At 42.8% G+C, this 24539-nt stretch overlaps 1 protein-coding gene across 1 annotated transcript in view; it reads left to right on the top strand.

Annotated features, from left to right (window-relative positions):
- tcaim (T cell activation inhibitor, mitochondrial) overlaps nucleotides 1–24539 on the top strand; it is a 92593-nt gene that overhangs the window by 19323 nt on the left and 48731 nt on the right. The window contains exons 3-6 of the mRNA XM_028817931.2: nucleotides 963–1083; nucleotides 4041–4287; nucleotides 6842–6964; nucleotides 17108–17205. Coding sequence (XP_028673764.2) covers nucleotides 963–1083; nucleotides 4041–4287; nucleotides 6842–6964; nucleotides 17108–17205 — 589 coding nt within the window. The remainder of the gene's footprint in view (nucleotides 1–962; nucleotides 1084–4040; nucleotides 4288–6841; nucleotides 6965–17107; nucleotides 17206–24539) is intronic.

The raw sequence follows: 24539 nt of genomic DNA, 5'->3' as shown, positions 1-24539 counted from the left end.
ATCATAGTTCTTTTACAGCACCAATTTATTCGCACGAATCCAAGAGAGACTCCGTGTGCTGAGGTGATGGGGGCGGGGCCCTCCTTACTCACGCGCCAGCCTCCATTCGAGTCGCTCTACCTCTCGCCACGTGTTGGAGCGCACCTTGCCTCCACTTAGCTAGCAATATCTGTTTGTTTATTGATTTTTAAAGTTTGTCTTGTTTCCCTACTACACAGGCAGAGCGGCGGGCGGGGGGGGACAGCTAGTTATTAATAATTACAAAGTTCTTTAAAGGTACACATACAGCCTAAAACTAAGACTTAAATCAATAATAATAACACGTAAAAAATGCCTTTATGTTGTGCAACTTAACTTTCAGAAGTACAAATTTCAACCTTTCTACATCTCAGGCATAATGTAAGCTTTTATTGTCTTCCTGGAAGGCTTTCTGGCATTTGTGGGATGCCAAAAAAAAAAATAACAGTTCTGTGAGGATTGCATGGCCTGGATGTGGTAGATATGGGGTGTGTTTGTGTGCGTAAACCTTTAAAGGAGCATGTGGTGGTTGCAATGAAGAAATGTGAACATATCAACATGCTCAGAACGGAGGCTCGCTCTGCACGTTGATGCAATGTTTCCTGCTGCAGAAAAGATTCACTCTGATGGTGTGGATGTTGCTGGAATACACAAAAAGCCAACGTTGGATAGTGCGCTGCATTTGTTTTCACTGTCTTTCTCCATTTTGCAATCCGGCCCCATCAAATCACATCTTCACATCATGTGTCCACACGGTAAGCGTGATTACTAATAATCATCCATGCGAAACACGCTGAGCTCACCGAGGTGCAGTTATATGGACTAAACGAAGCTTCGATGATTTTTAGTAATCAAACTACTCAAGTTTCTTTCAGCCCTAGTTAGTATGAATTACCTTCAAACACCTTAAAATGTATCCAGCATTGAATTCTTTATTTTTGCAGGAAGTGAATGAAAACTCACTCAAGAGATTAAATGGTTACTTAGAGAGTCTCCAAAAGCCAGGACGCCGATCACTAAAGCCAATGCCTCTTACTTTTTATGTCCGGGATGCAGCAGACAGAGGTACTGTATGTCTTATTGTTGGTGTTTGTTTAATCTAAATGGAAAAATGTTATTAATGTAGATTTTGAAAAATGATTTCTTCCATTATACAGTGCATTCAGAAAGTATTCAGTCCCCTTCACATTTTATTGTGTTGCACATTTAATTTCCACTGCTATTTTTGCTCATTAAGATACACTGTATAACCCGTAATGACCAAGTGAAGACGTTTTTTCAGAAAGGTTTGCAAATTTATTAAAAATCAAAACCTGAAATCTCTCATTCCTTGAAGTATTCAGGGCCTTTGCTGTGGCACACCACATTGTACTCCTGCTCGCTTTAATTATCACTGGGATGTGTCTAGACCTTGATTTCCAGTAGCAGAGTGGCCTGAGTAATGGTGAAATGGAAGTTGTTTGGAGCCACTAGGACTCTTCCCAGGTTTGGGTGTCCGGCCAAATTGAATAGTTTGGCAAGAAAGGTCTTGGTCAGGTAGATGAGCAAGAACCCAGTGGTCAGTCTAAGAGAGCTTCTGAAGTTCTCTGCTAAAATGGGAGAGTCTTCCAGTCGGGTGTTTATGGTAAAGTGGCTGAATGGAAACCACTCTTAAATTAAAGGCATATGGCAGCTTAATGGACTGAATGTATGACGAAAAGATTCTTTGGTCTGATGAGGCAAAAATGTAACTCTTTGGGCAGATTCAGAGCACTATGTCTGTCGAAGACCAGGCACTGGGTATTACCTGACTAATACCATCCCTACAGTGATACTTTTATGGGGGGAATTCTCAGCGGCAGGAACAAGGAGACTGGTCGGAATTGAGGGAAGGATGAATGCAGCCAAATACAGAGAGGTCCATAGAAATAAACCTGCTTAATAGTGAAAACCACCACATACTGGGGCGACTGTTCACCTTTCAGCTTGACAATGACCCAATGCATATAGCCAATACAATGCTGGAGTGGCTTTGGAACAAGTCTCTGAGTGTCCTTGAGTGGCCCAGCCGTAAACTCCATAGAACATGTGTGGAGAGACCTGAAGATGGCAGTTTACAGACACTTCCTATCAAATCTATCAGAGCTTGAGAAGATCTGCCAGAAAGAATGAGATAAACTGCCCATGTCCAGGTGCGAAAAGCTTGTAGAGACTCAAAGTTGGATTTGCTGCCAAACGGGCTTGTACGAAATAAAGCAACGAGCACAGACAATACAGAACCCAAACCGTCCACACTACACAGCATAGTCACACCTGACATAGTACGGAAGGTGCGTGCGCCTACAACGCGCGTCTAACACACCACAGGCAGACCCCCGAGATGGTACAGAAGCCCCAGAGATACGGACTCCACAGCATATGTGAATCACATTACAGTAATACAATAATATGAGTACTCACAAACAAAACAAACACAACAGGCTTCGGCGTCCCGCCCCACAATCAAACCGGAGAGAGTACGGCGTCCCCAAACGTCCACAAAACACAGCATAGTCAAACCCGAGATAGTACGGAGGGCGCATGCGCCTACAACAACTACCACATGAAACACACACACGGCACCGGAGGTATAATATTAGCTCAACTAACGTAAATAAGCGCCTACAACGCGTCACGGCTCAACAACAAAGGAGCCCAACTAACGTAAATGAGAAATGAGGCAACGCACCCATAGGTAACGACACAGCCACACAAAAAAGAGGATTCAGCCCCCCGCCCCAGAGTAAAATGGGGAAAAAGTACGGAGTCCACAAAGGTCCACCATACACAGCATAATAGTACGGAAGGCGCGAGTTAGTACGAAAGCCGAAGGCGCCTACAACGCGTAATAAGAATAAATGAACGCTCCGTTTTAAACGTACGTCATCCTCACACGTCCAAACTGTAATAAGAATAAACGAACGCTCCGTATTGAACGCGTCTGAAACCGCGGAAGCAAAACTGTCTCGGCTCCAAAACCAAACAGCTCGACTAACGGAGCTACAAACATATCTCATGCATTCATCAATGTATTTCGGGTTACCCAACACCGGGGGTATTCGAGCGAAGCGAGCAGGGGGCAGAGCCCCCTTGTAAAGTATTAAATTAAGGGTCTGAATACTACTATGAATGAAAGATTTTTAATAAATAAATTTGCAAACCTTTCTGAAAACATATTTCACTTTGTTGTAATGGTTTATTGAGTGTAGATTGACAAGCACAAATGGCAAGTTTATCCATTTCAAATGAAGTCTACAACACAAAGTGAAAGATACTTTCTCAATCCACTGTATGTCAAAATGGAGGAAAAATACATCATCCATCCACTGGCTATTACCTCAACCACCATTTTCCAGGAATATCCCAGAATATTAGCTTAAACTGGTCATCATGTGTACAATGAAATCCTTACTTGCCAGTCTAACCGACAGGCCACATGTCACTACTCTTCAGTGCCGTGATCATGGAGTAGTTGAAGTCAAACGGGGATCTTCCGGATTCTTTATTTTCAAAAAGTAACCTGCAAATCTCAGAAATACTGGCCATTTATTATATGGTTACATATTTGAAATCCTCCTGGAGGTTTTTCATGAAATAATTTATTTTCATCTTTAATGTTAATGTGTAATTAACAGGATTGAGTATTCTGGAAGCTATCTTTCTTTTTCTTACAAATTGTGGATTTTGAATTTTAAATTTCTTGGCTTTTTTTTTGGCTTGGATATAAATGATGGTTTCTCATTTGTTTGTGAGCTTCACCGAATCGTTTTTGTTCAAATCCTAGGTCAAGATCAGTAATATTTTAACATTTTCCTACCTTCTCTGTTACATCAATGTTATTTTTGCAAAGTGTTTTACTACATTTTATGTGCTAATTACCAATGATGGATAATTTTATTAAATTTACTTATGATTGATGAATGTTATTCCTTCAAGTGATAAAGTGGATTATAACTGAAGTTACACATTTAGCACCGTATCCCCTTTCTCTCTCTCTTTGGTAGGTTTCAGAACAGTCAACTTCACATTAGAGACCACTGACATTCAGAGCACAGTGTTGGTTGTCCTGAAATCCTGCAGTTTGTCCACCGATCACATTCATCCTGGTGACACGCAGCAGCAGGACAAATTGGCAACTTCAGTTCCTTTCTACAGACCAATTAGATGGGATAAGACGTATTATGCTTTTACTGGATATAAAGATCCAGAAGAAGAGCTGGAACTGGCTAAAAAAGTGGAGCCCAAGCTCGGGTAATGTATATTATTATAAGACTTGGGGGGTAAATAACTAGGTAATGGAAGAGGGTTTTTGAAATTGTAGAGACAAAACGTAATTCAAGGAATAATCTGTACAGTCCATTGGCCTTGTGGGATTGGCAGCATCTGTCCTGCAACCCTGCCCTGGATAAGTAGGTTAGGATAATAGATGGATGAGATAAATGTGTTATCTGAAGAAGTGCAGCGTTTTCAATGCATACTAGATAGGGCACACAAAATATAGTCAATATATTGTTCAGTCCCCCAATGGCCTAGATTAGTATTTCTAAAGTTAACTGAAAAGAAAAAAAAAACATAATTGTTAATTTGCCCCATTAATTAGAGAAGGTACGCATAAAATAACCAGTTTGTTGCCCTAGAAAATCCCTAACATTTTTCCTTTGATCCATCTTACTAACCGAAGGTTGTAAACCGCATATGGACGCAGGGCGCTGGGCACATCGAGGCGCACGCGCACTGCCGCCCGCCACAGAGCAAAAAAAGAAACGAGAGGATTCGAAGGTTGTATTACAGTATGGACGGAATCACCACAGGTCCATGCTGTGACAACGCGCGCGCCTACAACGCGCTTGCGAAAGGAGTCACGGCTCAAACCAACTGTGAACGCGCGCGCCTACAACGCGCTTTCGAAAGGAGTCGCAGCTCAAACCAAACAAAACACAGAAACGAGACTACGACCTGTGAACTACACCTGGGGTAAAGCGTGCACACCGGGTTGTACAGCCGCCCGGATGCGACCGCCCACACCACCGCATATACCTTCCATGATATGTCTTCACGCAGTGGCTTCCCACCGAGGCGCATATTGCGCTGTGGCGCTCACCCCACAGTCAGACGCAGTGGCTTCCCAGAGTCAGTAGGTGGCCCCCAAACAACACAACCTGTTCAAGCAGTCAGTGTCAGCGAAGGCAACAGACTCACGTGCACTGCCGCACTGCAACGAGCCCGCCGCCTGTAAACTAGACTTGCTCTAATCCACTGTGCCAGTAATGTAGATCACATAACGGTCATTCACTTTGGTGCCCGCCCCAGAGTCAAACGCATCAGCGTCCCACAACGCTGTGGCGCCCGCCCCAGAGTCAAACGCAGTGACTTCCCAAACTGTGGTGGCTTCCCGGAGTCAGTAGGTGGTGCCCAAATAACACAACGTAATGCGCCGTGGCGGCGGCCCCAGAGTCAAACGCAGCGGCTTCCCACAACGCAGCGGCTTCCCAGAGTCGGTACGTGGCGCCCAAACAACACAACCTGTGAGCTACACCTGCTCTAATCCACTGTGCCAGTAATATAGATCACATAATGGTCACAGACTCTAACCCAGCGGCTTCCCACACTCAGTGGCTGGCACATGAACACCACAGCCTGTAAACTGAACCTGTTGTGCTCCACTCTGCCAGCAGTCGGTGTCAGCACAAGCAACGGAATCACGTCTCCACAAAACGAGACCACTTTACTACAGATATGCTTATGTAGTTGAATGACAGTTCCCCAGACGCACCCACCCTCCATGATATGTCATCCATCCAGATATCGGACGGAACAGAAACTGATTGCCATTCTTGGATTTCCGATTCGCTAGCGAATCGCGGGCTTACTAGTATGTTAGAATGAGTAAAATGGCCTCCGTTTATTTTCAAAAATTATATGTGAATCTTTTCATTATTCTCAACAATAAGCACTATTTTTCCGATCTTTAACAACTAACTGAATTCAAGTCTTGTTCTCTGATATTTTCCCAAGACGTGCCATTAGAGTAACATTCACATTGTAGCTTTAGGAATTCGGTTGAGCAGATGCCGGGGATTAGAGTGGTAACAGGTGGGAATCTTGGAACCTCAGGATCAATTTTAAATTAAATTTATGTGTGCATTTTATAATCCCCCTCCCCTCACCCAATACCAGGCTTGGCATCACAGTTGCACTTTACTCATTTTGGCCAAGTTCCCAATATAGAAGCACAATTCTGTGCCCTTGTGGTGTTAAGCAGAAATTATCTGTTAGTGTGAGTAAGTGAGTGAAAAGCGAAATAAGAACGCTGCGTAGTGCTGGCTGTGTTAAATACTCTTGGCTGCCATTTTCCTTTAGGTTCATAAAGCACACCAGAAGTGATCCATACATTGATCCACCTTATCTTCAGTTTTTGGACAGTTCTCTTATCCAGAGATCTTGACCATATGTTGTTCTTCTCTCTTGTTAAATGAATCTTAGCCTGAAGTTAGTGTGTTAGTTAGCCGATAACTTCATGAGCTTCAGTAAAAGCTAACTTGGGGGTTTGAACAAAGTACTAACTATGTACTGTATGTACTTTTTTGGGTCTTCTTTTTTCAAAGTGTCTTTGACATGGTTCACATTTGATCAGAGGGACTTGCCTTGTCCAGTACTGTTAGTCAGAATGTTATAGCAAATTTCTTTGAGCAACTCAAATTTATTTTGAATATTTCAATACTCTTTTGAACAATTACCTCTTGATGCTTCTCATGAAGTCTTTTGTTATTTTTTAAATTTTTTTATTTTATCTCAAACTGTTAAGTTTATGGTTAATCAGAAATGAAGCCCAAGCAACAAAGAAGCAGAAGGAAAGCCTGTCCCTCCGATTGGAACTTAAAAGACTAAAAAAAGACCTCTGCCATCACCTTGGACTTTCTGATATAAGGTAGTGAGTAATGCTTGTATCACTCTCCTCTTTTACTTTCAAAAGAACTATTTTTTGCTATATTGTGCTTCATCACATTCATTTTTAATTGTGTTGTATTTTCTGAACCTGTTTAAATGAAAAATAACTTGTCTAAGATGTGTGTGGATCATACACAAATTATTACAGGGATTATACATTTGGTGTTTACGTTCACGTTTTTTTAAGCCACAGATGTACAGTCGTGGCCAAAAGTTTTGAGAATGACACAAGTGTTGGTTTTCACAAAGTTTGCTGCTTCAGTGTTTTTAGATCTTTTTATCAGATGTGTCTTTGGGATACTGAAGTAGAACTATAAGCATTTCATAAGTTTCAAATGATTTTATTGACAATGACATGAAGTTTATGCAAAGAGTCCATATTTGCAGTGTTAGTCCTTCTTTCTTTTTCAAGAACTCTGCAATTCACCCTGGCATGCTGTCTGTCCATCAACGTCTGGGCCAAATCCTGAGTGATGGCAGCAGCCCATTCTTGCAGAATCAATGCTTGGAGTTTGTCAGAATTTGGGGGTTTTTGTTTGTCCCCCTGCCTCTTGAGGATTGACCACAAGTTCTCAATGAGATTAAGGTCTGGGGAGTTTCTTGGCCATGGACCCCAAATTTCAATGTTTTGTTCCCCAAGCCACTTCGTTCTCACTTTTGCCTTATGGCCTGGTGCTCCATCTTGCTGGAAAAGGCATTGTGGGTCACCAAACTGTTCTTGGATGGTTGTTAGAAGTTGCTCTCAGATGATGTTTTGGTCCCATTCTTTATTCATCATCTTAGTCACAATTGTGAGTGAGACCACTGCCTTGGCTGAGAAGCAACCCCATACCTGAATGGTCTCAGGATGCTTTACTGTTGGCATGACACAGGACTGATGATAGCGCAGCTCACCTCTTCTTTTTTCTGGATGCCCCAAACAATCGGAAAGGGGATTCATCAGAGAAAATTACTTTTCCCCCTGCAGTCCAATCCCAGAATATCATTCTGTCCCTGATGTTTTTCTTGGCGTCTTTTCTGACCTTTGTGATAGTTGCCCGGACACCACCAGTCGGAGACCACTTCTTTATAAAACACGCACGTTTATTTTCCATAAATAAACAATTCCAACACTCCACACAATGCACTCAGCAATAATCACCCCAATATTTCTCTTTCTTTATCCTCCTCCAGGGAGCTTCGTCCTATTCCCACTCCCGACTCTGGCTCAATGACTGTAAGGAGGTGGCCCCTTTTATTCCTGCCCGGATGTGCTCCAGGTGGCTGATGACGTCCATCCGGCAGCACTTCCTGGTGTGGCAGAAGTGCTGCCCTTTGCCCTGGAAACGCTCCGGGCGTCCCTGGCAGATTCCTCCACCATCTTGCCGAGTGTGGCGGAAGTAACAATATCCGGGTCCCACGAGGTGTAAAGCGCCCCCAGGTGGTGGCCACGGGTCCCAACAAGTCCGACAGGTCTTTATCCTTTCCCGTGGTCCTCTCCTGCTCCATGGCGGCTGTGCTCTCGTGGCCCGGAAGCTATTCCTACTACCCTTCCGGTCCTTTCTGGCGTTCCGGCCAGGTAATAATCCTGGCCACCTGCGACACCTTCTTGACACCCACCAGGCCATCCTCCAAAAGTCTTCGCCTCCCTCACACCTGCCTGCTGCCATTCCTGAGCAAGCTCTGCCCTGGTGGTGCTCAGAGCTCAATCAGCTTTAAGAGACGGTCCTCTGATGCTTGCTGGATTTCATGGGCGCCTTGAAGCCTTCTTCACAATGGCAATGGAAATGTTTTTTTCAGGATCAAGTTCATTTTCATGGCAAAGAGGAAATTAATTGCAATTCATCTGTTCACTCTTCAGAACATTCTGGAGTAAACGCAAACTGGCATCATGAAGACTGAGGCAGCAGACTTTGTGAAAATTAATATTTGTGTCATTCTCAAAAATTCTGGCCACAACTGTAGTATCTTCAGCTTTTATTTTCAGAGCTCTGCAAAGGTAGCGTATATTGCTAATGCAACATTTTTTTAAACAGCCCTTAATTTAAAATCTGTAGAAAATTGTTAAAATGGGTTGATACTCAGGTGTGAGACAAGTTGTGGCAGGAGTTAAGTTGTTTACCTTATGTATAGCACATACCAGTAACGGCGCACTATCGTGCAGTGAATACACTTGACTGGGAGTGTTCTAGCTATTCTCATACCGTCGGCGTCTCTTTATCGTCGCTGGATGGCATTTTGTTCTGTCTCATTTTCCTTTGCAATTCTGGCACATTTGACCACCAATTGCCGACGTCGATTAGCCTCTTCCTCAGTCTCATTTGCTCTTGCGATTCTCTTTCACTCGCTATTGGCCTGCCATCATTGTATAGTCTGTTCTTTGCTCCCAGTTAGTCAAGCAATTCTCTTTCGCTCTGCGTCACTGTCATAAATGTTGAGTGTTGTCTCTTCCTAGTTTTCCTCCTCTTTCTCTGTACGCTTACCATTCATTTACTCAGAGGTTGATGCTCTTGCTGCTTCGTGAGCAGCTCTTCTTTTCTGCACCCTAGCAGCCCACTTCTTCCCTTCTTTCATCTGCGTCTTTTTGCGTTAAAACTGATTAAGTCAGTGTTTGTGTTGCAATTACTTAGTACGTTTTCCTTAATTTTTCACTTAAGCTGGCACTCAAGTCTTCAATCTGCCTCAAGAATGATTTAAGATATGAAGAGGGTAGGGGAAGTGACGGTGAAAGTGGTAGGGATGACAGCGGCGCCCATACACATGCGCTGCATGGCCACCCTGCTGCCGAGAGTTGATTCTACAATAAAATAAAAAGGGGAATAACCTTGGAGGTCAATCATCACCACGGAAGCGGTAGTAGACGTCACGTAGTATATGTGTAACAAATTTCAGGTCAATAGTTCAAACGGTTTGTGAGCTACAGGCGATTTAAAATCCTGCACAGAAAAATGCACAGCCATGTTAGTGTATTATATATAAAGACCAGTAACGGTGCACTGCTGTAATAACATGTAGTGAGTACACTTGACGTGAGCGTTCCTAGTTTTCCTCCTCTTTCTTTCTCTGTGCGTTTACCATTTGTTTGCTCAGAGGTTGATGCTCTTGGTGTTTCCTGAGCAGCTCTTCTCTTCTCCACCCTAGTGGCCCGCTTCTTCTCTTCTTTCATCGGCGTCTTTTTGCGTTAAAACTGATTAAGTCAGTGTTTCTGTTGCAATTACTTAGTACGTTTTCCTTAATTTTTCACTTAAGCTGGCACTTAAGTCTTCAATCTGCCTCTAGAATGATTTAAGATATGAAGAGGTAGGGGAAGTGACGGTGAAGATGGTAGGGAATGAGAGTGGAGCCTGTATGCATGCGCCGCCCTGCTGGCCGATGCCGAGAGTTGATTCTACAATAAAATAAATTAAAAATAAAAAGCGTTTCAGCGTAGTACATGTGCACCAAATTTCAAGCTACAGTTTATTTGATTTTATACCTTGACCTTCCTGGGTTGACTGTTGACCTTGAAGGTCAATCTTCACCCTGAAAGCGGATAGTAGACGTCACGTATTATATGTGTACCAAATTTCAGGTCAAACAGTTTGTGAGCTACAGGTGATTCAAAATCCTGGACAGACAAATGGACAGCCACAGTAGCGTATTATACACTAGAATAAGATAACTTGTATAACTCAGTGTGAGGGGTGGTGCAGTGGTATTACTTCTGTCTTCCAACAAGGAGACCAGGATCCACATCCTGGTAACTCCCTGTGTGGAGTTTGTGTGTTCTCCCTGTAGGTGCTCCGTTTTTCTCCCACAGTCCAAAGACATGCAGGTTAGGTGGGTTGGCGATGCTAAATTGGCCGTTGTTTTGTGTGTGTGTTTTCACCCTGTGATGGGCTGACGCCCTGTCCAGGGGTTGCTTCTGCCTTGTGTCCGATGCTGACTGTGATAGGCTGTGGCTTCCCCACAATCCTGCTCAGGAAAACGTGAGTTTAGAAGATGGACAAAACTTAGTGTGATTGAGGAAGTTGTGGAATCCTGAATAAATTGCCCACTTGGTTTTCATATTACTCCATGTTTAATCTCCGTTCAAAAGTCATTTAAGTGGATCAGGATCAAGAGGCATATTTGCATCATTTTGATATCACTTGAATTTAATGTAACCTGGGTGCTCATTGTATTCAAATTCTGCATTTCTTTTGAAAAATTTGGAAATAATTTTAAGCACTGGTAAATCAAGTAGAGTTCCAGTGGGTTCAGAAAATATCCAAACTATTCAGAAACTTTATTATGTTGGAAATTTAATTTGAAGTGGATACATTTGTCATTTGTACCTATCACTCTACACTCAGCATCCCATATTGACCAAGCAATAACATGTTTGCAGAAAGGTTTGCAAATGTATTAAAAAGACAAAAAGTGAAATCTCTCCTTCCTTAAACGTATTCAGGTCCTTTGCTCTGTCATTCAAAATTGTGCACAGGCGCATCCTGTTTGGTTTCATTTTCCCTGAGATGTGTCTAGAACTTGATTGGAGCGCACCAGTAGAAAACTGAATTGATTAGACATCATTAAGAGAGGCACACGTGTACCAGTTGTGGAATATGGCCCGGACACCGATGGTTCATCACCCAACACATGTTTATTTACACCGCTCATATTTACAATAATAAAGTGCCACACACAACCCCAGAACTTCCCCAAAGTCCGGGCCCTTCCAATGCCTCTGTTTCTTCAGGCCGCCTCTCCTCCTGAGCTCCGTCTCTCTTCCTCCCGACTCAAGCCATCGAATGGGTAGAGGCGGCCCCTTTTATCCCCACCCGGATGTGCTCCAGGTGCTTCCCAATTAGCATCCGCCGGCACTCCCAAAGTATACTGGCTGCGCACCCGGAAGCACTCCGGGTGTCCCTGGTCTTCTTCCCCCCAGCACTTCCGGGTGTGGCAGAAGTGCTGAGGGCCAGGGCTCCTCAGGCATTGGGGTGCCCTCTGGCGGTGACCACGGGCCCCTATAGGGTTGAGCTTCTAAGCTTTGTTCCTGTGGTCCCCAAAGCCACCAGTGCGGTCACCCCCTCGTGGTCTGGAGGAGGCGTAATCCCTCCTCCAGTCCTTCCGGGCATCCTGGCTGGGTGCCACCCCCAGCCGCTTGCCACACAGTGTACAGAATGTCCCATAATTCACATTGCAGGTCAGGACAAAACCCAAGCCAGAAAGTCTAAGAAAGTCTCTCTAGACCTCTGTGGTCAAACTGTAGTGCAATTTAAGTGTAACAAATACATTTAATAAAAATAAAACATTCAGTGGGGAGCACAAAGTACAATTAAACAGATTAAAGCAACATTTTTTCCAGCCTCTCTAGGCTAAGCCAGAGTGCACTACTGTAGATGGGTGGCTTATCCCACTTGTCTCCTGCCTAAATAGTTATCTTCTCACCTCTGGACTTTCTCTCTACCTCGACCTTGGCCTCCTCCTTTTCCCATGAAAGCATTCACCCAAACTCTCCTCCTGACTTATTGAGATGTCTGCCATGAGGCAGCTTTTAATCCCTCTGCCAGGGACACTTTCAGCCAAACCCTGGTCCCACTTCTGGGTTCAATTAGCACCCCACTTTTGCTACAGGGAGATCCGGATAAAACTTCCTTCAGTAGCTTCTTTTGTTCCTCAACCTGTTCAGCCTTCATCCATCCATCCATCCATTTTCCAACCCGCTGAATCCGAACACAGGGTCACGGGGCTCTGCTGGAGCCAATCCCAGCCAACACAGGGCACAAGGCAGGAATCAATCCCGGGCAGGGTGCCCACCCACCGCAGGACACACACAAACATACCAAGCACACACTAGGGCCAATTTAGAATCGCCAATCCACCTAACCTGCATGTCTTTGGACTGTGGGAGGAAACCGGAGCGCCCAGAGGAAACCCACGCAGTTGCTCAAAAAGCTTCATATGCAGCCTCTCAGGCATTCTTTCCCTAAATGGAGGAACATGCTCCCTCTCCTCTCAAGTCAGGGGTTGTGTGCTTCCCGTACCAGTTAGGAGAGACATCACTGACCACCTGTAAATGCAAGTATGGATGTGTGCATGAGTATTGCCCTATCCAGGGTTGGCATCTGCCTTGTGCCAAACGTTATGCTCCATGTGTGATATACAGTGACTGCTAAGTGCATAGCTATGCCTGTGCTGTACTCTTGTTACCTACCATGTTAACTGTCAAGTAATTGTACTGTACAGTATATTGACACAAGTATTGGGATACCTGACCATTACACCAACATTACATTCAAATCCATAGACTTTAATATGGTGTTGGTGCCCCTCCATTTTCAGCTATAACAGCTTCCATCCTTCTTGGAAGGTTTTCCACAAGATTTTGGAGTGTGGGAATTTGTGCCCATTCATTCTGTAGAGCATTTATGAGGTCAGGCACTAATGCTGGACAAGAAGACCAGTCTCTCAATCTCCATTCCATTTCATCCCAAAGGTATTCGATGGGGTTGAGGTCCAGGCTCTGTGTGGGCCAGTCAAGTACTTACACGCCAAACTCATCCAACCATGTCTTTATGGACTTGCTTTGTGCACTGGGGCACAGTCATGCTGGAATAGAAAAGGGCTTTCCCCAAACTGTTCACACAAAGTTGTCAGCATTGCCTTGTCCAAAATGTCTTGGTATGCTGAAGAATTAAGATTTCCCTTCACTGGAAGTAAAGCCTGATAAACAGTCCCCCACCATTATCTCTCCTCCTCCTCCTCCGCAGACTACATAGTTGGCCCAATGCAGTCAGGCAGGTAATGTTCTCCCAGCATTCAGCAAACTCTGACTGCCAAACAGAAACGAGTCATTCGTCACTCCATTGAACATGTTATACTGCTCCATATGATGCTTGGCATTTGACTTGGTGATGTGAGGCTTACATGAAGTTGCTCAGCCATGGAAACCCATTCCATGAAGCCCCTGCTGCTGCACAGTTAATGCCAGTGAAACTTTGGAACTCTTCAGCTACGGAATCAGCAGAGCGTTGGTGACTTTTACACATCATGCACCTTAGCAGTCATTGACCCCACTCTGTGACTTTACGTGGTCTTCCGCTTTGTGGCTGAGTTGCTGTTATTCCTAAACACTTACACTTTCCAATAAAACCACTTACAGTTGACTGTGAAATGTCCAGCAGGGATGAAATTTCACAAACTGTCTTATTGCAAAGGTGACATCCTATAACAGTACCACGCTTGAAGTCACTGAGCTCTTCTGAACGACCCATTTTGTACCTGGAGACTGCACGGCTAGGTGCTCATTTTATATACCAGTTGCAATGGGTCTGATTGAGACACCTGAATTCAGTAATTAAGAGGTGTGTCCCAATACTTTTGTCTATACAGTGGTCCCCCGCTATATTGCAGTTCAGCTATCGTGCCCCCACTATATCGCAGATTTGTGGCCAGAATGTGTCCACAGCTACAAAGGGTTCTCTCCTGATGAATTTCATCATTCAGCAGTGGACAAGGCAGTGAAGCTGGCTAAGTTGCTAGGAGGAGAAGGCTTCAATGACATGACGCACGATGACGTTAATGACCTCATTGATAAACAGTCCGATCCTCTAACAGACGAGGATTTGATTGAACTCACAAAGTGTTGCAAGTGAGGAGGAGGAAGAAGAGGGTCCAGGGAAAGAAGAAGACAAAGGCCTATCACTTGAACGGCTGGCAGTAGTTGTGAGAACGGCCAAACAACTGCAGGCAATGATAGATGATTGGGATCCCGAAAAGCTTCGGGCGTTGCAGTTTCATAACACTATTGATACAGCCATTGAAGTCTATAAAAACCTCCTCTCCCAAAAGAAGAAGCAATGCCAGCAACTGCCTATAACAATGTTCCTTACCCCAACAAACAAAGAAAACACGCCTACGCCATCAGCGGAAGTTGCCATCCAGCAGCAGGAAGATACCCCTCCTAAACTACCTGAAGGTGAGCCTTCAGAAGAGCTGTAAATGCTCTGCTTTGCTGCGCAGTACATACTCCTCACCTTCATCACCTACATACAGTGCATCCGGAAAGTATTCCCAGCGCATCACTGTTTCTACATTTTGTTATGTCACAGCCTTATTCCAAAATGGATTAAATTCATTTTTTTCCTCAGAATTCTACACACAACACCCCATAATGATAACATGAAAAAAGTTTACTTGAGGTTTTTGCAAATTTATTAAAAATGAAAAAATTGAGAAAGCACATGTACATAAGTATTCACAGCCTTTGCCATGAAGCTCCAAATTGAGCTCAGGTGCATCCTGTTTCCCCTGATCATCCTTGAGATGTTTCTGCAGCTTCATTGGAGTCCACCTGTGGTAAATTCAGTTGACTGGACATGATTTGGAAAGGCACACACCTGTCTATAGAAGGTCCCACAGTTGACAGTTCATGTCAGAGCACAAACCAAGCATGAAGTCAAAGGAATTGTCTGTAGACCTCCGAGACAGGATTGTCTCGAGGCACAAATCTGGGGAAGGTTACAGAAAAATTTCTGCTGCTTTGAAGGTCCCAATGAGCACAGTGGCCTCCATCATCCGTAAGTGGAAGAAGTTCGAAACCACCAGGACTCTTCCTAGAGCTGGTCAGCCATCTAAACTGAGCGATCAGGGGAGAAGGGCCTTAGTCAGGGAGGTGACCATGAACCCGATGGCCACTCTGTCAGAGCTCCAGAGGTCCTCTGTGGAGAGAGGAGAACCTTCCAGAAGGACAACCATCTCTGCAGCAATCAACCAATCAGGTCTGTATGGTAGAGTGGCCAGATGGAAGCCACTCCTTAGTAAAAGGCACATGGCAGCCCACCTGGAGTTTGCCAAAAGGCACCTGAAGGACTCTCAGACCATGAGAAAGAAAATTCTCTGGTCTGATGAGACAAAGATTGAACTCTTTGGTGTGAATGCCAGGCGTCACATATGGAGGAAACCAGGCACCGTTCATCACCAGGCCAATACCATCCCTACAGTGAAGCATGGTGGTGGCAGCATCATGCTGTGGGGATGTTTTTCAGTGGCAGGGACTGGGAGACTAGTCAGGATAAAGGGAAAGATGACTGCAGCAATGTACAGAGACATCCTGGATGAAAACCTACTCCAGAGCGCTCTTGACCTCAGACTGGGGCGACGGTTCATCTTTCAGCAGGACAACGACCCTAAGCACACAGCCAGGATATCAAAGGAGTGGCTTCAGGACAACTCTGTGAATGTCTTTGAGTGGCCCAGCCAGAGCCCAGACTTGACTCTGATTGAACATCTCTGGAGAGATCTTAAAATGGCTGTGCACCGACGCTTCCCATCCAACCTGATGGAGCTTGAGAGGTGCTGCAAAGAGGAATGGGCGAAACCGGCCAAGGATAGGTGTGCCAAGCTTGTGGCATCATTTTCAACAAGACTTGAGGCTGTAATTGCTGCCAAAGGTGCATCGACAAAGTATTGAGCAAAGAATGTGGATACTTATGTACATGCGCTTTCTCAGTTTTTTTATTTTTAATAAATTTGCAAAAACCTCAAGTAAACTTTTTTCACGTTGTCATTATGGGATGTTGTGCGTAGAATTCTGTGGAAAAAAATGAATTTAATCCATTTTGGAATAAGGCTGTAACATAACAAAATGTGGAAAAAGTGATGAAGCGCTGTGAATACTTTCCGGATGCACTGTACGTACTTCATCATGTACTGCACAGCTAATACATCATCATCTTTCAAGTTATGGAGTGTATACTTCACTGGTGAGTACCCATACTGAGCTTAAAATGTTTTTATTTTTACATATTCCATTACATATTCAGAGAGAGAGATGTGTATATATACATTACATATTATTATTATTATGTTACTCATATCCTTAGCCCGACATCCACATATCATATGTGTTTACAAAGTGTGTTTTAATAAGTTTACATGTGTTTAAAGCGTGTGGGATGGGTATTTTAAGGCTTAAACTATAAAAAAAAATGTTTATTTATATGGTCTTTCTATATCGCAGATTTTCACCTATCGCTGATTGGTCTGGAATGTAACTTCCGGGATAGGCGGGGGATCACTGTATAGTGTATATATATTTTGACATTGTTTCCGCCTTTTTTATGCTAAAATAAAATAGGATAACTAGAACTGTTATAGAATATATTTTTTCTTCTCATAGGTGGCAGCGGAGCTGGGCACTTGCCCACAAATGTAGCCAGTTGCACAGTTTGAGTCGTCTCTCACAGCAGAATCCTGAAGCTGTTAAGGGCCTGAAAGGTTTGTTTTGTACATTGTAACTTTGACACATGCATGTGGCCATTCAGTCATCATAGTTACTTCTTTTGGTTGCTAGCTGTAATAGATTATGTTATACTTTTAATAACTATGAATAGTGACTATTTAATAATTTGGTACTGATTATTTTCTAATACAGCAGCATATCACACACTCTTTTTTATTTTTGAACCTATGATGCACAAAGTGTGTTACCCTTCAGGATTCTGTAGTTCACTAGGATCTGTTTCAGTGTAAGTGAGGCTTTTGTGTGTTTCTAATGGATGGCTCGTCCATTACTAATTAACAAGTTAAGACCTTCTTCAAAGTGTTGTACGGTCTTACTGTTAAAAAGGACTTGAGATTCATTTTTGAAATTTTGGGGAAAATAGCCCCTTAAATTTAACACAAGGGGAGAGTGAGGGGGTGAGGGTCAAAAACTGAACAGTTCAAAAACCACTTTGATAGGAATGTTTCAAGGATTCTTTTAATGTCAGCACTTATTCCTTCTGATGTTTACAGTAGTTTATAAAATTTTGAGTTGATAAAGTTATCATCCAGTCTTTCAAATATTGCTTTATTTCTGCTATTTTAATCTTAAATAAATACTTGTTTTATTTTATATATCAGGATTCCCCTCATGTTTAGCTAAAAAGCCACACTTGCCATTGACCAATGGCATCAATAGATTAATACAAAACAATCTACAGAATGTAAAATAAAATATGCTAAAAAAAATTTTATTTTTATCATCCATACCTCCATAATTTTCAGTAGCTTTAAGACAGTTGAGCAGTCATAAGGCTCTAAGTGTAAATGTAGTTAATTAAAAAAGGTTGTGATATGTAGTTGAAGTACAGTAAACCCTCGTTTATCACGGTTAATCCGTTCCAGACTCTACCGCAATAAATTAATTTCCGCAAAGTAGGATTCTTTATGTATAAATTGAATATTTTCGCAGTTAGAGCATAGAAAACCTGTTTACGGCCTTCTAAATACGTTTTTTAACATTATTAGAGCCCTCTAGACATGAAATAACACCCTTTAGTCAAAAGTTTAAACTGTGCTCCATGACAAGACAGAGATGACAGTTCCGTCTCACAATTAAAAGAATGCAAACATATCTTCCTCTTCAAAGGAGTGTGCGTCAGGAGCAGAGAATGTCAGAGAGAGAGAGAAAAGCAAACAAATCAAAAATCAGTAGGGCTGTTCAGGCTTTTAAGTATGGGAAGCACCGCCGGACAAAGCAGCTGCAAGGAAGGGAGCAATGTGAAGGTAGTCTTTCAGCATTTTTTAGAGGAGCGTCCGTATCCTCTAGGCCAGTGTGCGAACAGCCCCTCTGCTCACACCTCCTCCGTCAGGAGCAGAGAATGTCAGAGGGAGTGAGAAAAGCAAACAATCAAAAATCAATACGTGCTGTTCAGGCTTTCAAGTATGCGAAGCACCGCGTGGGAAGCATATCGTATATCATTGAGGAGTTTTATTTAATACATAATATGTGCTTTGGTTGGGTAGCTTCTCAGCTATCTGCCAATAGCGTCCCTTGTATGAAATCCACTGGGCAAACCAACTGAGGAAGCATGTACCAGAAATTAAAAGACCCATTGTCCACAGAAATCCACGAACCAGCAAAAAATCCGGGATATATATTTAGATATGCTTACATTTAAAATCCGCAATGGAGTGAAGCCGCGAAAGTCAAAGCGCGATATAGCGAGGGATCACTGTATAGTTAACCTATTCATACAGTAGCTTAAGTCGCACAGTAGTGCATGGTGATTAACACTGTCCATCATGGTGCATACTGCAAATATCCAGCACCCGATTGTCTGCATGGAGTAGTGACGATGAGGGTTCTTGCTCCATGCTCCCACTTTCCTTTCCTACCGAGCTGTCAGTAATGTGATGACACCAAAACGAAGCAAAAGGAAGGTGGAAAGTGCAAACAGTGCTCTTATTAAAAACAAAACCAAACCAAAGCAAAGTGTTCAAATAAAGTGCAGTGCTCCAAAACGTCAACTTCCAGTTGAGCAAATGTTGGCATGACTGGTCGCCGCTGCTCTCCGGTAACTTTTTATCTTTTTTAACTTTTTTTACAATTACTTACAATCTAATGGACTAAGCAGCTGTTTTCATTTTCATTTTGGGCAAATTTATTCATTGAGTTTTATTTTTCAGTCCTTTAAAGCTAGACTGATTTCTAGCTCGACTGTTGATTTGCCTGTGTATGGACTATTTTTCAGCCTATCCCCCACTTTGAAACCTACCTGGCTTTGTTCTCCGGACATCTGAGTTGTCTGCGTCTTCGCTTAACATGTGGAATGGTAGGATATTTATTTGGTCCGTGTTTGTTTGGTCCCTCCTGTCACTCACTATCCTACCTGCGACAGGCCTGCTTCAGTACTCAGCTGCTGAGCTACTCCGACTCCGCTTTCACCTGTCCGAGCCTTGGCTTACTGGCCTGTATCTCCACCCAGACATCGTATTCCTCCCCCATCGGACATACCTCCACCGCGGGTCCCGCCAGAGTATCCAAGCTAGCAGTTCGAAAATAATAAACTCCATCTGGTCCAGTTGTCGACGTCCTCCACTTAATTTAGGCAGAATCGCTGACCAAGGTGTGTTAGCCAGCCCAGCCCGGTTGGCTAACACCGTTGCTAAATGCAATAACGCCGTTGTCAACTTCGGTCTGCTGAACATCCGCTTCTTACAATCAAGGGGCCTCTCATCCAAGATCTCCTCACTGATGGTAAGTTTGACTTTTTCTGTCTAACCGAGACATGGCCACAACCTCATGACTTTTCCCATCTTAACGAATCCACCTTTTTACATCTCTCAACCCTGTGGCTCTGGCCGAGGTGGAGGTCTCGTGTTAATGTATTGTGAGAAATGGAAAGTCCTGCCGTTGTCTGTTCCTGCCTTCAGTTCTTTTGAATCTCTTGTGTGTCAATTAACTGGACCTATTTCTACTATTATTGCAACTGTTTACCGGCCCCCTAAACCAAATAATGACTTTCTGAACGACTTTGCTGTTTTCCTTACACACATATCTACTGTTTCATCAAACATAATACTTCTGGGGGATTTCAATATACTGTACATATGGATAATATCAATGTCCCTCTTACTAGAGATTTTACCTACTGCTTTGAGAGTTTTGGATTCCAGCAGCACACTGATGTTCCCACTCATTCCAAAGGACATATCCTGCACTTGATTTGCTGTTCTGGAGTTACCCCGCTTGATTGTAGTGCAGATGAACTCCCCATAACTGATAATTTTCTTATTTCATTCAATGATAAACTTGCACTTTCCAATACTAAGCTTTCCAGTCTCATGTCTTTCCGTAATATTAAGAATATTAACTTCGACTCTCTTTCCTCTAGTATTGATTCCCTTATGGACATTCATAATTTATACACTCCTGAAGAACTGGTCTCACACTATAACACTGGACTTAATGGTATTCTTAACTCTGTCGCTTAATAAAAAACTACATCTGTTTCTTTCTCCTTTTCTGCTCCCTGGTTCACGCCTGAACTTCAGCTTTTGAAAGCCAAAGGCCGGCAACTTGAACGGTTGTATAAAAAAAACTGGACTCTGTTCACAAAGGGATGTACAAAAACCATATACTTTATTACAAGGACTGTATTGCCCAAACTAAATCTAACTATTATACTCGCATTATTTCTTCCAGTGAAGGCAACACCAAGTCATTGTTTTCACTACTTAATAATATCACACAACCCCAGGATTCTTTACCTTCTCACCTTCACTCATCTGAATATTGCAATTCCCTTATGTCCTTTTTTAATGAAAAAATCCAGAAGATTCATCAGTCTCACGGTACGGATTCCTCCAGTACTTCATTTGAATTTAACCCACCAGCTCCCTCATTTTCCTCTTTTCAGCTTCCTACTTTCTCAGAAATCTCAGATCTTGTCAGTAAGTCTAAGCCATCCCCCAGTTCTGGTCAAAGCCTGCCTCCCTTCTCTGATCCCTCTTATTTCTGCTATAATCCACTCTTCTCTCACTACTGGTACTGTTCCTTCATCTTTTAAGACAGCTGCAATAACCCAAATACTGAAAAATCCTGGTGCTGATCCGACTAATTTCAGTAATTTATTTCTAATCTACCCTTCATTTCCAAAATTCTTGAATAAATAGTGGGCATTCAACATCATTCTCATTTATCTCAAAATAATCTGTATGAACAGTTCCAGTCTGGTTTTCGTCCCCTCCACAGTACAGAAACGGCACTTATAAAAGTGACTAATGACCTCCGGCTGATTCTGGTTTAATTCCTATTCTCATCCTCCTTGATCTGAGTGCAGCCTTTGACACTATTTGTCACATGACTCTTCTCAATAGATGATCTTCGATTGACATTACCCACACTCCACTAGACTGGTTCAGATCCCACCTCTCAGGCCTCACTTGGTTTGTTCAGCTTAAAACTTTCACATCCCAACCCACCGCTGTTACTTCAGGTGGGCTCTGTCCTGGGGCCCCTTCCTTTTCATTATTTACCTCCTTCCCCTTGGTAATATCTTTTCGTAAATATAACATTAGCTTCCACTGTTATGCTGATGACACCCAACTCTGTCTCACTAGCAAATCTACTGCTTCCCTTCCACCCTCCTCACTTATTAAGATAAGATAAGAGATAAGATAAGAACTTTATTTATCCCGAGGGAAATTCTTATGTCATATACATGCTCAGTGCAACAAGAGGTATAAAGATAAGGTAGTAAAGAGTTTAAAAAGAACAGTAGTAATAGTGCAAACAGAATAACAACTCTAACAAAGTAACAAATAACTATAACTAACAGTTTGTATTATAACTGTATAACTAATTTGTACAAAGCAACAAACAACTATAAAACTATAACAGATATAATAAAACAACAGATTATTAGTGCAAGTGGTTATGAAAAGTGACTTAGTGTTTGTGCCATGAATAAATGAGATAGCAGCATGTGATGATGGGATGAAACAAACATTCAGTAACATACAGATGAGTAAATAAAAAAAAACAAAAAAAAATGAATGAGACCTAATGACAAAAATTCTGAAAAAGATCACCTACAGAATGAGGAAGAGTTATACAGTCTTATTGCCACAGGTAGAAAGGATTTCCTGTGGCGTTCGGTTCTGCATTTGGAGGCAATGAGTCTTTTGCTGTGTGTGCTCTGATGACCCATCAAGGAGGCGTGCATGGGGTGAGAGGGGTTGTCCATGATACCGAGAAGCTTTTTCAGCATTCTCCTCTCCGGCACCTCCACCAGGTTCTCCAGTCTGACACCCAGGACAGAACCAGCCTTTTTAATCAGCTTGTTCAGCCTGTTGGCATCAGCTGTCTTCACCCCACTGCTCCAGCACACAGCTGCAAAAAACACCACGCTCTCTACCACAGAGTGATAGAACATAGTCAGCATTTTCCTACAGACAATTATTGATTGCATAGCAGAAATCAAATCCTGGTTTTCTTCAAATTTTATTAAATTAAATAACAAGTGACAAAACTGAGGTTCTCCTCATTGGTACAAAATCAATATTATCCAAAACTGATCAATCAATATTATCCAAAACTTTTTCATTTGTTATTGATAATTTCTGTCTCCCCTACCCCACAGGTGTCTTCCTTGACAGTACTTTATCCTTTCAGTCCCACATCAATAACATCTTTTTTTTTATACTGTATTGAGGATTTATTCTATTCAGTATATTGTATTGTATTGTATTGTATTGACCCCCTTCTTTGGACACCCACTGCACACCCAACCTACCTGGAAAGGGGTCTCTCTTTGAACTGCCTTTCCCAAGGTTTCTTCCATTTTTCGCTACAAGGTTTTTCCTTGTCTTCTTAGAGAGTCAAGGCTGGGGGGCTATCAAGAGGCAGGGCCTGTTAAAGCCCATTGTGGTACTTCTTGTGTGATTTTGGGCTATACAAAAATAAATTGTATTGTATTGTATCTCCCGGTCTGCTTATTTCCACCTACGTATAACTTTAATCGTATTCACCCCTCCCTCACTCCCCACACCACTGCTATCCTTGTTCATAGCCTTGTCACTTCTTGTCTGGATTATTGCAATTCCCTTTTCTTTGGTCTTTCTTACAAATCTCTTTATAAGCTTCAACTGGTCCAGAATTCAGCTGCCCGCCCTCATCATTACTAGAACCCTCTATTCACCATATCACTCCCGTCTTGCAGCAGCTTCATTGGCTTCCAGTTCAGTTCCGCATTCAATTCAAAATTCTCCTACTAACTTTTAAGGCTCTCCACAACCTCGCCCTTCCATATCTGTCTGACTTCCTCCATGTTGCCATTCCCTCCCGTACCCTTAGATCCTCTTCCTCCATCCACTTGACTGTCCCCTTCGTCCGTCTTACCAGCATTCAGTTGCTCTGCTCCCCAGCTCTGAGCTTAGAAACATTGAATCATTTTCACTTTTCAAATCTAAACTTAAAACTCATTTGTTTAAAACTGCTTTTTCTCTTTGATTACAATTGCTCAGTCTAATTTTAACTTTTGTATTTTACTTTTGTTTATAATCTGTGTTTTGTCTTTTGTTCGGTGTCCTTGAGTGTTTAGAAAGGTGCCTACAAATAAATAAAATATATTATTATTATTATTATTATTAAATAAATAATCCAATTAAACTAGGCTGTAACAGTGGAGGTTAAAATCCAATAGATAGTTCCATTAAAACAATAGCTGGAAGCAGTCCTTTAACTCTTTGAGGGCTGAATATTTTTTTCCAAAAAATTCAGTTTTCTTAAAAGCACACAAAGCAATGGTGTCACCCACAAATCAACATAAAACGTCTGCTGCTCTGTGCTGTGGCTGCTGTCGTCACCTGTTTGGCGTCCCTGGCAGTAGTGGGAGGGCGGTGGGCGGCTCGATTGCCAGCAGGAATGCATGGTGGGCCGGCTGCCTGGCTGTTTTTTCGATGGCAGGTGGACAGCGGTGGCAGTCGCAGTGTGACGCAATCTGATTTGTACCTCTTGTCATTGTAAGAGGCGGTCCTCCCAGGCAAACATTGCTGTTGGACATCAGCTACACAAATGTGTTCAGCATCATGATCAGCTGATGCCGGTACTTCACTTTCGTTCACGATTTCCATCTCCAGATCACTTGCATCAAAATTGGAGTCCAGCAAGTCAGAGTCCGATTCAGCGCTAACATGCAAAACGTCGTCCACAGAATATTTTGCTTTGCACGTTCACTTTGGTCACTCGCCAGATGTCGATGACATTTTAAAGGTTGGTTTGCTCTTTGCTGTTCATGCACATGCAGGGAACTCAGGTCAAATCAATGAAGCTAACTTTCCTT

This window comes from Erpetoichthys calabaricus, chromosome 13 (genome assembly GCF_900747795.2).
Source record: "Erpetoichthys calabaricus chromosome 13, fErpCal1.3, whole genome shotgun sequence".
Taxonomy (NCBI): Eukaryota; Metazoa; Chordata; class Cladistia; order Polypteriformes; family Polypteridae; genus Erpetoichthys; species Erpetoichthys calabaricus.
This window is presented reverse-complemented; position numbering and strand designations above follow the sequence as displayed.